This window comes from Fukomys damarensis, unplaced genomic scaffold (genome assembly GCF_012274545.1).
Source record: "Fukomys damarensis isolate Sample0158 unplaced genomic scaffold, DMR_v1.0_HiC HiC_scaffold_11, whole genome shotgun sequence".
NCBI lineage: Eukaryota > Metazoa > Chordata > Mammalia > Rodentia > Bathyergidae > Fukomys > Fukomys damarensis.
In genome coordinates, this window is record NW_022900923.1 from 41,464,010 (window position 1) to 41,477,407 (window position 13,398).

The following is a 13,398-nucleotide window of genomic DNA, read 5'->3' on the forward strand; positions in this document are numbered from 1 at the left end:
TTTTTTTTTTTTTTTTTTTGTACTGGGGATAGAACTCGGGACTTTGTACTTGCAAGGCAGATGGTGGAACCACTGAGCTAAATCCCCAGCCCTTGTACTCATTCAGGATCCCAGTTCCAGAACAGGTAGCGTGTCTTATCTGACAGAAACCCAGCCTTAGAGCACCCAGATTCTCTCTTACATTTCCACCCATTTCGCAGGAGAAGCTGCTCCTACCTTGGAACTTTGTATTATCACAGGGGCACTGTAAGTTCAGTTCTCAGGGTACCAGAATTGGGGTGAGACGTTCTGTGTCTTCCATGATAAGCATTCCTTTCATGCTATGCAGTCAAAGGGGTATTGGCTAAATGATTCTTTTGGCATATCTTGGATACTGGTAAAGAGATTACTGTCTCTTTCACAAGAAAATTGGATAATGAGGAAAACATTTTGAGCCTCTTCCATTCTGTAGACCAGGTAAGGGAGCTACATAGAGTCCCTCTGATCCCTTTGTGCCTTTCAAAGTGCAGGAGGCAGGTTTTCAAAATGCTTAGATTGGCCTGACACCCCTGCCGACTTACACAGCCCTTTCATCTTAAAGATGTTCCTTGTCGGGAGGTATTTCTTGTGACAAGAAATTTACAAGCTTTAAAACCTCAGGAATACTGGATTCTGTGGCCAAAAAGTGTTAACCATCCTAGATAATTTCAGTCACTTTCGCTGTGCCATTAATTTTATGAGATACCATTCTGAATTGGTCTCTTCAAACTAAACACCACTTTACAACTGTGTTGCCTGGAAGCTCAGCATGGTAGTGGTTAGAGACCTCCAGTGGCCAGCTGTTTCCCCGGTGCCTGCACCCCGGTCTCCTGTTTGTGTGCTGCTTGGCCAGTAACAACCTGTTTGGTCTCTTCAGTGGCCACTGACTTCCTGTCCTCCACTGCTGGCTTAGGTGCTGGCAAGCACCCCGCAGCTCAGACTGGGGCAGCTACAGGCTGGCCAGCAGTGCGGTTTGGCTCTGTCCCTTCAGAGCCTTCCCAAGAAGTATCAGAATAGAGAAGACAGTGTTCTCACTGCTTCACACCCAGTTCCCATCACCGTACCTTTGGGAGCAGTGCTTGGCCATGCCTGAGATTCTCTGGCTGGGGTTTGCCTTTCAGGGGCTGCCAGTCCTTCCACACAGCTCCCGGGAATGATGACCCAGCCCCACCCCTGACCCCAATGTGCGGGTTAGGCACAGCGTGGGCGATGTGGTGCACCTTTGCGCTCTGGTCTCTGGGTGGATGGGTCACCAGCATGGTCCTTAGAGCCACCCTCTCTCCGTCCACCTGTGGGATTTGCCCTGGTTTCTCGCCCATCCCACCCATGGAAACAATGCATTTGTTGCTCTGAGGTCACAGGTGGGTTTCATATCTGTTTGGAAGATCCCATTTTCCCTGTCCCAAACCAAACATGCTTACTGAAATTTACTCAGAAAGCAAAGAGGCTACCATGCCACTCCCTAGCCTGTAGGTCCTATAAAAACATGTGTACTGTTGGCTACTTCTCCACCGGGAATGTTTAACTGAGCCACAGATGAGGAAGAACAAACTCTCACAGCCATGCACTTTGCTAACTCTTGTAAATTCTGGCCCCTCACAGCCTGCCCAAGCCACAGACACTGTCTCCTCCCAAAGGAACCTGTGGCCACCGTGCAGAACTCCTGACGGTGTGGGGACTCACTTGTGGCCCTATGTAGAGCGGACCGTGCAGTGTCACCAGCTGCTCTGCTTGCAGCCGGCTGTGTACCTTAAGCAGGCGAGCATAAGGGTCTAGCAGCTAGGGAGGGGGGATCCTCGTTCCACCGCCCTGTGTGAGCCACTGGGCCCACTGGAGCTGTGGAGGCCTTCCCTCCTGTCACTGGGGTGGTGGACTCCGTCATCTGTGTCCACACCGCACTTCAGCGCAGTTCTTGGTCAGAGGCAGCCCCTGCCCAGAGCAGACCCCATTGTGCCTGCAGATCTGTCGCCATTCTGATTCTGAAGGCCAGCTCAGACCCCTCAGAGGATGGGAGTTCCTCAGGTTCAAGTGTGGCAGCTCTGAGGACAGAGTGAGGCACTGTGAGAGAAGCTCAGGAAGTGGACGTCTGTACTCCTGGCCAGCTCTCCATCAGCCGTGTGACCTTGGGCAAGGTAATCTTAAATTAAATTCTGTGATTTATTCATTCTTGGGAAGATCAGAACATTTCTTAAAGTTGAAATTATTGAGGCGCAGAAACTTCTTTTAACTTTAAAAGTTCAAGAGCAAAAATTCTTGTTTTCTTCCGGCTTCAAACTGTGTAACATCAGCACATCAGGGCTGACTTTCTCATCCTTGTTGGAAAGCGAGTTTGATATTAAGGGTAATTGAATGGTTTTGCAATTGCTTTCCCTCCTAATGGTGTGGTAAGAATATTAAAACCTGCAGAGGTGGAAATTGGAGCTGTGGGGAAATGGATAGAAAGCAGTTTGTTGCCAGCATCCTTTGAACAAATTGTTTTAATAGGAAATAGAGCTGCTGCTTCATAGCTTTCCTCAGCCTTCTCATGCACGAGCTACTCTGGCTCTTAGCACCTAGACAGTGGGCTACTTGTGCTTCTGCTTACCACCCGCTGGTTCCTAGCCTCGAACTCTGCCTTGCAACAGCAAGAGCATTTTCCTCAGTAAAAACCTCAGCCTTTAATTCCATGGAGCTGCTCCTCTGGATTCTGAGCCATCAGGAGGCAGCGGCTGTGGTGCTGTTCAAGGTAGTTGTCTTCACTGCAGGTCTGCAGAGGAGACAGCAGTAGGCATTTACCAGCCTCCAGCCACCGTAACAGGACCGCACTCGGCTCTCACAAGCCTGCGGTCTGCGTGTGAGCACAGTGAGGCCGGGCCGGGAGGTGGAGGTGGCCCACGTGCCGTGCCATGTCAAAGGCAGTCAGGGACTTCCAAGGAAAAGCAGGGTGGAGGCTGCAAGTGCTGGCAGGAAGAGGCAAAGCGCAGGGAAATGAGTTCTGTCTCACTAGTGACTGCATCCCTCAGCCTCCAGCCAAGCGAGCAGAGATTGTAATCAGCTTCCCTGATAGATATCAGCAGCTCAGGAGCCAGCCCTGTCAGGGACGCTGTTGACCTCTGGGTTCTGATTAGAATGGGGAAACAGATCATCTTCATTACAGCCCAGGCACTCATTATCACAGCCAAGGAATGAGGTGGCCTCTGAGAGCTGGGGGAACACAGGCAGGAAACTGGCCAGCTGGTCCCTGAAGGTGAGATTATTCCCTTGTCCTTGGGAGCTGGGGGGCGGGTTGAGGACAGGCACCGACCTGCGTGCGCAGGACGAGCTCCCAGAGTGAAGCCGGGCACAAGTGCCCTTTGTCGGTAGTAGTCTATCAGTTCCTATCTTTGGCTCTTCTCCCTGCCTTCCAATCACCCCCGAAGACGTCTGTGCTATTTTTCTCTTCTGCTTATCATTTCAGACTGTGAATCTGCCAGAGTGATGTTATTTCTGCTCCAGATTTTCCCCTCATACTTCCAGTAAAATTTTACTTGGTTGGCCCTTAAGGTGACATCAGGATGCTTTTATATCCTTCCAAAATAAGCATATTATGCTCTCTCTCCCTCTCATCTCCTTCCACATTCTTTACTCCTTGCTTCTTACTTGGACCTCATGGTGCTTTACAGTTTTCTGAATCGGCCAGGATTCCAGGAGGAGTTTATACACCAACAGCCACCCTATCACTATCCCCAGCCCTTTCCAGCTTGAAGCTCTCTGGCTGTGCTAATGCCCCTGAGATGAGGGCTGACTTGTAGGCCTGAGGCCACCAAGACCATGGGTAGCTGTGTCTGGTTTACACCGTCTTTATCCTGAGAGGTATGATCGGTTCCAGCTTCAGGCAGCAGTGTGTCTCCTCAGCTCAAGCTAGATCGGGTGTGGGCGCATCTGTGACGGTGGCTTGGCCCATTCCTGCCTGGCAGGACTCAGCGGAAGAGGTTCAGCGACTCTGGAAGCCTCCAAAGGCTCTGATGTGCTCCCAAGGACACACGAGGGCCAGCACCAGCCTGACCCCCGCTGACATCTCTGCCCTTGCTGTTCTCCCACTCACCTGAGACCGCAAACGGATTCCAGCTTGTCCTTGGCTACAGAGGCCCAGTAGATCATGTGGAGGAAAGTCAACGCCGGGAGGCAGGCTGGAGTCCTTAAAAGTCTGTGTTGCCACCTGGCTGCTACTTGGTGCTTGGAGGAAGGCTGGGATTTCCCTAGTAGAGATGCCCTTGCATCCCTCTCCCGGGAGAAGATACGGCCTGCTCTCAGGCTTGGGCCTTGGCTTTATGGGTTTCCTCCCTGCATTCTTGCCTCTGCCCTGACCTTGATCAAACAGGGGTGAAAAGTGCGTCAGAGAACTGCCCTCGTGTCTCCACACCTGTCCCATTTTAACGGTAACATTTTGTCTTTATCCACCCTTCTCTCCTCACTCTATTTCTACCACCGTTGAAGCACCAGATGTAACTTTTCAGCAGAGTTGTATGGTTTTAACCAGTCCACTGTAAATATACCAGGAGTACTGAGGGGGGAAGCCAGCTCGCTTTGTGAACTGTATTTTTATGCAACTTTGAGTGGCCTTTCAACCCTGAGATGGACGGTTTTGTTTTACTGATTAGTTATTAAGTATTCTGTGTTTGAAAGTTTGGGGAAAATATTCACATCTATATGATGCCTGTAAACACAACAGTATTTATAAATGAGTAAAACTGTGTTTTAACTTTGTGCAGTGACATCTCTCAAAGTCCCTGTGGGGGCTTCACCAGCAGCCTCCCCGCGCCCTTCTACAGAACCATTGGCCTTCGGTGAGTTGCCATCCCGAGGGCCGGTTGCTGGGAGCACCATGCAATTCCCAAGTGGGTCAGGTCAAGGCAGAGCCTGCAGGGGAACCATTAAGAAATCAGGGTGTCAAGCCACTAAGATCCGGCTGGCTGGCTGGCAGCATGCATAGCGCAGGACTCCAGGGCCTGTCTCCTCGTGCACTAGCAGGCGCGCATGCATGGGGAAGGGAGGTTCTGCGAGGAGGTTCCTCCAGGCTCCAAACGCAGCTAACTTGAGGGTCCCTGGAGGTCAGTGCCAAAGTCCAAATGGAGCCCAGCCAGGGAGTAGCTGCAGGGCCGGCTGGCAGGATTGGGGGTTCAGGCAGCCAAGGTTCAGATCTGGTTTCTCCTTGCAGCGAGCCCTGCTCTGCTTGTGACCGAGCGGAAATCCCTGATCACTGCCTTGGAAGCGGTCAGGGAGGAAAGATTCTTTTCCCTTGCTGTCATCCAGCTGTTTGAGGTCCAAGCAGCACTGGCACACACACATGATGTCATGGTTGAAGAGTTCAGACTGTCCTGGGGCCTGAAGGGAGCTGCTACAGGCTAAGCAGTATGCCTACCACCGGGGCTGCTCAACTGCAAAAGTGCCGTGTCTCCACCGGACATAGGGAGGGGATGGCACACATAGCCTCCCTGCAGCAGAGGAGCCCACAGTCGTAGCCACTAGCCAGGAGCCCCGTGCCCTTCACACACCCAGCCACCCGGGCCACCCTCCCTAGGGACTGAAGCAGCAAGATGGGACACTTGTTCGCTTGCTCAGGTGGGCCTGTCCCCACTGTCCCCCTGCCCCCCCATTCGGGCCTGACAGGCAAGCGCAAGTCTAGCTGCGGTAGTCCTGGAGGACAACTGTCATGGGCGGAAACCAGCAAAATGGGAGGTGGCCTGTCTTCCCAGTGAGGGACAGGCCAGGGTGGGAAGTGGGAAAGGACTACAATCCTTTTCTGGTCTCAGGGCAATGCTGCCTCACACTCTTCCCAAACATTCCCAAAACCTATTCTATCCTTCATCCCTTAGTGCCTGCCATGTGAGTCCAGGACATTTGGAGTTCTTTGCAATGGGACAATCCAAGACTTTTAGGAATTCTCACTTTTCAAACTTCCACACTGTGGCCATTTCCCAAGCCCAGCTCTACTGGAAGTCAAGGTCGTGGGCCACCCCCCCCCCAAGGCTGATCCTCAACACCACGCCTCCCCAGGGCAGTGGCAGGCACTGGCTCGTGGCCTTGTTGTGGGGGGCTGTGTCCTACCACCCAGCAGAGCTCCCATAGCATCTCGTCTTCCTCCCAGAAGGAGAACAGCCCTAGCCTCGGGCATCCCTTCCAACCCCCACCCTCACCATGGCCCAGGAAAATAACGAGAGGAGACACCCCCCACCCCCAGATTTCTTTCAGCTCATTTCTTTAATAAGGAGACGCAGCTCATTACAAAATAACAATTTGACAAGAGATCAGACAAAAACAACAGAGTCCACATAAGGGGGTGGAGAGCACTGCCAAGCAGGGGGAAAGAGGGAGGCCAGGGCTACACCAGTAGCGTCCTCGTGTAGACAGGGAGAGCTGGTGGGGCCACACATTCCCTGGGTGACCCAGATCAGGCTAGGCTAGTCTTTGCCTCTAGCTTTGAAGTTTTCTGGCCCCAAGGTTTTCAGAAAGCAGCCAATCGAGTCCTTGAGTGAGCAGGAATCCGGCAGAGTGGTCAGCTTTCTCTGAGGAGGGACCCCTAAAGCCCCGATACATGCTTGCTAAGGAAGGTGGAGAAACTTCAGCGCCCCACAGTGTCTGTCCCACCACCTAGCCTCAGCTCTTGCCTTGACCCTTTCTGGAAAGGAGAAGGCCCTTCAGTGGGAGCTGATCCCAGCCCACTCTGAAATGTTCCCCTCCCTTTCTCCACTCTGTCCCGACACAAGGGGAAGGTGAAGACCCTCAGACTGTGCGCCCAAGCATGGTGGTTTGTAAATGGTGGAGGCCACCCCACTGCCTCTGGCTTGTCTAATATATCCACCCTGGTTCTTGAGTTCTCTCTGCAGGAGCCTCCAGGGGCCGTGAGGAGCCCGGGCTGCTGGGTAGGGACTGCGGTTCACCATGCTGCTAGAGACCTCAGAGGACCCCAGTGCCCTCTGCCCACTTCTCCAGTGCTTGTCACACCAGGCTGGGGCTGCCCCGGGAGCAGAGGGGAGAGTAAAGCCTGGTGCCCACCTGCCCGCTGACCCTGCTCCTGGTGGAGTGTGGGGGAAGAGCTTAACCCACTGTGTCCTCCAAGGTTTTCCCCATGAGTCCTGCCACTGCTAAGAAAGCAGGGCTGGTTCTGTCAACCCCAGGGGCAAATGGGAGCCTGATCACAGGCTGAGCCACTGACTGCTCCTGAAAACCCTGCTCACCTCTACCGAGCCCCCAAATAACGTGTCCAAAACTGTGGCGCCCCCACCACTCCCTGTCCACACGCAGGGTGGAGATGGAGTTGAATTGTCAGACTTGGGCCAAGAAGCCAGCCAGGGTCATCTCCTGACGCCCCACCAGAAGCCCTGGACACCACCTGTCCTCGTGGCTCCATGCTATGGGAGCAAAAGAGGGTGACACCAGGTGAGTCCTTCAGAGGTGTTCTGCGGGGAGCCAGTCGGAGGGTCGTGGGTGCTCCTGGGAGGAGCCGAGGGCAGTCTCCAGCCAGAGGCCCCCTTATGGCTTTTCAGTTAATTCAGACAGTGGGAAGAAGGGAGCCACACCACACACACAGGACATAGGAACAAAGGGACAGACACCAGGCTAGACACTGCACAGTGTCCCTGCACACACGTGTGACAGATGGCCCTCTGGGAGACACCGTGTCCACCAGCACCTCCCAACAGGACTGGCCTCTGGGCCAGAAACACTCTTCCATCCCCTGATAACCCCCATTGCAGGATTCCCAGTGAGGGGAGGCAGGGGTCAGACGGGGACAAAGACGCCACACAACATAAATTGAAGGAACAGGTTCGAACAGCTCTGTAAAATGGGTTGGGGGCTGGGAAATCCAGGGGACTCCCAGCATTGCCATGCGGCTATTTACAGAAAGTTATAGACATGCGTCTTGATTAAACAAGATTTCTGTTCATATGTTTATAGATAACTTATCTTTATATATAACTAAACACATATGGAAGGGGTCAGATGAGGCCCAAATGGCTTCAGAAGGTTCTTGTCACTTAAAAAATAAAGTATATTCATGTGTCTTCAAGTCACAGTGTCCCCTTCTCAGTATTGCAGTTTGAAAACAGGTTAAGTCAAATCCATAGTGACCAATCTCTGGCCCCCTGACCAAGATGGGGTGGGGAGACGTGGTCAGATTCGGGCTAGGGTTGCCAGACACAATGCAGATGGCCAGTTACATTTCAATCTCAGATAAATGAATCATTTTTTGTACACTAGGTGCCAAATACTGCCTAGGACATACTTACACTTAAGTTATTTATCTGAAATTCAGATTTAACTGAGCATCTCGTATTTTTATTTGCCAGATCTGGCAACTACGTCAGGGCTCTGGACCACCAGGATTCAGGATTTGGGACTCTTTCCCCACCTGCTACCACCTGTGGCTCTGAAAGAGGCCCCAGCCATCCTGAGGTGGGAAGGAGGGAGACAGAACAGAGAAGGGATAGAGCAGAGGATGTGAGGGCATCTCTTGGCTCAGTCTCCGTCTACCTTTGAGAGGGAAGGACACCAGCAGGGACAGGCTCTACAGGTCGGGTAAGACCCAGGACATGGAGGCCTCAAGAATTAGCCTAGAACATTAAAGAAACAAGGTATCTCTCCCTCCCTGACCCAAAAGGGGGTGCTCCCACTGCTGTGGCCCATTTCTTGCATGGGGACAGGTTTACAAAAGAGCCAGTTTTACCTGCAGGAGGCCTGCAGCGACCCTTCTCTCTCACTGAAGGCTTGAACCACCAAAATCATCCGACACTGCTTCTTCAGAGACCCACGCTACATATGGGAAGAGAAAAGACCAGGGTCTGAGTTCGTGGCCTAGTTCTCTGCTGTCCCATCCTCCAGCCAGGAGGCTCAGGAAAGTCGATTCTCATCGTGCCAAATACCTACTCTCTGTCTGGGACTGCCCAGCCTTCCCCAGGCCTAGGCTTCCCTTCCAAAGTCGAAAGCTCTGCCCATAGCCCTGCCAGTTAACATCCTTTCTGGAATGATTATCCAGGGAGAAAACAAAACTTTTAGGCCTCACTCCCAGTTTCTGGGTGGGATTAGGTTTTCATGGTTTCAGCCGCTCTGTAAAAAATTATCGCTCTACTAATACTTTCCCCTCTCTGGAAAAGACAGGGATGAAAACTCACAGCCCCAGAGGCATCCAGACACGCTCTTTTCTACTTAGCGCTGACACCGGAAGGCCCTAACATGGTACAAGTAAACTTGTAAACCCGCACGGCAGTGAGGGTTTGGAATGACACTCTGGTTTGGGTTATGTAAGCCCGCAGCTGTGGTAAACTTATAAACATCACCATGTTCCCCACAGCCTGTGGAACCAGACAGATGCCATCTGCTCAGTATCAACCAGGACTTAGGAAAGGAACTCGGAAAAGGGTAAAATAAGAAAGGTAGAGGTTGACAGGAAGTTTCCATGAATGAGGTTTGTGGAATGTGGGTGAGGGGGGACCCTGAGAGAGCACCAAAATCCCACGGCCCTGGGGATGGGAGGAATCCAGTGACATTCGATGTCCATACTTGGACTGCGGTGTTCTGCTGCCACCCAGATTCTGTTGTCCTGCAACTCCACCATGACCACAACTCTGGTCCCAAGGACCAGAGCTCATATCTGTATCCCAGTCCTGCCTTCCTAGTAAGTATGTATACATGGGGTGTATAAAAGACATGATTTCCCATGTAGCACTAGCAGGAAGGAGAAGGGTCAGTCTTGAGAGGCTAGCCAAGACTTGCTTTCCAGTCTCTTTCTGGTAGAAGTGTTCCCTCACTCCTTACTTCAACAACAAAGCAAAGCAAAATCACTTCCCACCTTACTTCTTTAATAAAATGAAAAGATCTGTGGGACCTCAAAGCCTGATTCTCTCCAACACCATCATTCTATCTCAGGTGCCATCTTTGCTGAGAATATGAGTCTCAGGCTTCTTGGGGAGCTGTGAGTTTTCTGTGGTAAGGAAATGGCAAGGGTCTGAGGGCTTCAGAGACAGAGGTCAAGGGAAGGGAGGCAAAGAGGGTTGGCTTCTGGCCATATGGGGACCTGACTTGCCCAAGCTAAAGGTTTGAAAGGGGACTCAGTGCAAACTTGACTAACATATATATGGCTTTTTAAAAATCAATGCTGGGGATAAGGGGTGAATGGGGGAATGGGGTAACAACACGGGGTAGAAACCCTGGCAGGTTTCCTCCATCACGCATTAAGAATGAATGCCTTTCATCCTGGCGTTCACGGAGAAAGGACTCTAATGAATGGGAGGCTGGGGCCTCCTTGAGCTACTCCAGCTACACATAAGCCCTCTGGTATTGGGGGTAGAGGGTCCACAGAGCCAAGGAATGGGATTTGGGGAATCCCAATGCTCCCACCCCAAAAACTCTCCACCATCTGTCCATCATTCTCCCCTCTTTACCACCCCCTTCTTACCTGGACCTCATGGAAACTAAGGACATTTAAGCCTTCCTCTTAAAGTTCTCTGGCTCTGTACAGATAATATGTCTTCAGATAAGTTGCTCCACTTAAAAGAGAAATTGAAGCAAAAGCAAGAATGGAGAAAAATGCAAATGAATTGCATTGCTTATATTCTGGAAAGGGAGAAAGTGTCTGTTTCCCAATGGATGGGGCAAGATGCAGGAGTTTTAATTTTGGTCTTTCTGGATAAAGGAGCTTCTCTTTCTTCATAGTTTGATATTCATTGTCAGTAAGAGTGAAATCCTGGGACAGACAGTCCCTGTTAGAGTCTAATCTAGTGAATAGTTCATTTCCATGAATGTCCCAGAAACCCCGCTTCTGGAGAAGCCATGACTGACAGGAGGAAGTCTATGATGGCATCAGGGGTTTGGTCTTAGTTGACATATCCAGTACCCGCAATTTGCTGCCTCCCAAAGAGCCATCTACAAGGAATAGTAGGCGCTTCTGACATCTGGCCGCAATTTTGGGCCTTCTCCACCAGCTGATGGATCTCCCACAAACAGTGGACTTTCTTCATTTCAGGGTCCCTGAAGAACTCTTTCTTCCCACACAGCTTTCACTGTCCATGGCTCATCCAAGGATTGAAGACAGACTCCAAGACAGACAGACACACCACACACATGCACACACGTACACACGCACACTGACCCACCAATGATTGGCCACTGTGTTGCCTTCGCTGTCGGGAAACAGGATGTGCTGCCATTTTGTTGGTCCAGGATGTGCAAAAAACAGGAAGTGCTTCAACTTCCTGCCAGCAGAGTGCCTCGCTCAGGGTGAAACAAGTGAAGCACTGAAAGAGGGAACCATGACAGCGCATGCAGCAAGGGCAGTTGCTAGGATGATGAATAGAGCCAGCCTTCTCTCTCACCTCTTGGGGGACTCTCCTCACACAGCCATCAAAGGGAAAGTCGGTCTTTAAAAAGAGAAGAAAGAAAAACAAGTATACAACTACAAAAACAAAACTCTAAGGTCGCACAACTGAGGTATTGATAGCTCTGGATCTTGTCAGTGTCCGTGAAGGGTGCCTGGTCCCGGCTGCTGCCGCCTACTTGTTCTTGCCCAGAAGTGCATCCACCTCCTCTTCAGGCTTGAGCGAGTGCCACTGGGCAATGGGCCTCCGAGGGTTGGCCAGCATGTCGGACCAGTGCCGCAGCTCTGTGCCTGTGGCGTTGCTGCCCACAAAGATCTTTCCAATGGCTTCATTCTTACCCAGCTTGTCATAGTCCAGCACAGTGACCACCACTTGGACTTTCTACAAGGAAAACAGAGGAGGGAGGGAGTGGGAAGGTGAAGATGCAGGATTCCATCACCAAATTTCTCCCCTTCAGCAACCTATACTTCAAATGGTTGGGAAGGAAAGGCTTCCCAGGACCCCCTGCTTCTATCTCTGGCTCCGGCTAAGACTGAATGTATACAGAGGCGGAAGCCACACCTTTCGGAGATGACCTGTTGCTACCAACAGGAATTTGCTGAACATGTGCAACGTTAAGCACTTGCTAGGGGGACAGTGAAAAGATGAATTTTTACCTCATGAGATCAGCAGATACATAATCACAAACTTGCAACACAAAGTGATAAAGGTTATGCCAGAGGGATAAGCTCAAGGTCCTACAGAAATTCAGAGGAGGTGATAGCCCTGCTTGGGTCAGCCAGGGCAGGCTTCACAAAGGAGGTGACATCTGAACAGGACATGAAGGCTGAGGGTTTCTCTCAGAGGAGAAAAGAGGGAAGAAGTTTCCAGGAAAGAAGACGAGCCTGGACAGGGACACAGATTCATGAGGATACATTTGGTGACTGACTGAGAAATGTTGGAAGTGTGGAACCATGGAGCTGTAGAGTGAGAAACAATGAGGCAGGAAGTAAGGTCACCACGGTGATGGTAAGGAATTTGCATCTGATCTTTCAGACAATCAGCTGGAAGACTTTCTAAGAGGAGTGGCGTGGGTAATTTGAAAAGAAAACAGTATCACTGAGGTGGAAGATTCACCAGCCTCAGGGCAGCAGGAAGTCCAGTCACTGTGAGTCCTGGAAGGATGGAGACCGAGGACTTAAACCTAGGCAGTGGGTTTGGGAAGACAGGGCCAGACTGGAGAGGTATTTAGAGGAGAGAATCCAGACCTAGCGGTCATTGGCTTTGTTGAGGGCACAGCCTGTGCCTTTTTCCTCTCAAGCCAGCCAACTCAGACTCATCCTTGAGGACAAAGCTTTCTCTGGGAAGCCATCCCTAAACTGTTACAGTCTCTACCTTATGCTCGGTGAAGGTGTCATCTCACCATGCACGTTGCCTGTCCCCTCTCACTGTGACAACCTTCACAGCCAGGAGCATGTCTTCCACGTACTTGGAGTCCCAGCTCCAGGCAAGGGCCTGGCACTTAAGAAATGCTCAAGAGAGTATGTTGGCTAATGGGAAAAGAAAAGGGGTTGGGGTAAGATGATGCCCAGGTGGGCTACTGGGTAGATGGTAGAGCCATTTGCTCAAAACAGAATTCAGATGAAGCAGGTTTGGCTGTGAAGAGAGATTTAGACACTGGGTTTAGACATGTTGGATTTGAGATGCTTGGGCAGTATACTTGCTCTCTGTCTTAAGTTCTCCATCAGGAAGGCTCCTCCTGGACTCCCATTCCTGCTGAGCTGCCCACTGTTCCCTTGAAGAATTCCATACGTGACATCACAGACACCTCCAACTCCAAGTGCTCCTCTCGCCCTCAGCCCTCCTGGAGGGGAGGAGAAGTGTGCAGATCAGCTCACTACAAAGAAGGAGAGTCCGAGACTCCACAAGGACCAACCACGCCGCAAGGCCCTGGCGGCATCTCACTGCAGTCCCAAGAGGGCCTCTTGTTCTTCCATAAACCCATCATACCCAAAGTGAGAAAAACAGACCTCATTTCTGACATTTGCTGGTTGGAGGGAAAGAAGGG

General features: G+C 51.4%; 2 protein-coding genes across 4 annotated transcripts in view; one reads left to right on the forward strand and one right to left on the reverse strand.

The window, feature by feature from the left end:
- The window catches only part of Ppp1r12b (protein phosphatase 1 regulatory subunit 12B), a 217,354-nt gene extending 212,090 nt beyond the window's left edge, over positions 1 to 5,264 (forward strand). The window contains exons 26-27 of the transcript XR_784437.3: positions 4,749 to 4,823; positions 5,195 to 5,264. The gene's annotated coding sequence lies outside the window, so the exon portion shown is untranslated. The remainder of the gene's footprint in view (positions 1 to 4,748; positions 4,824 to 5,194) is intronic.
- The window catches only part of Syt2 (synaptotagmin 2), a 77,411-nt gene continuing 64,509 nt past the window's right edge, over positions 497 to 13,398 (reverse strand). For 2 of the 3 annotated variants that reach the window (XM_033762171.1, XM_010645082.3), the window contains one exon: positions 497 to 11,732. In XM_033762171.1, the coding sequence (XP_033618062.1) occupies positions 11,526 to 11,732 (207 nt within the window). In that variant the 3' untranslated portion in view covers positions 497 to 11,525. The remainder of the gene's footprint in view (positions 11,733 to 13,398) is intronic. The other variant, XR_004516670.1, reaches the window with a different exon arrangement.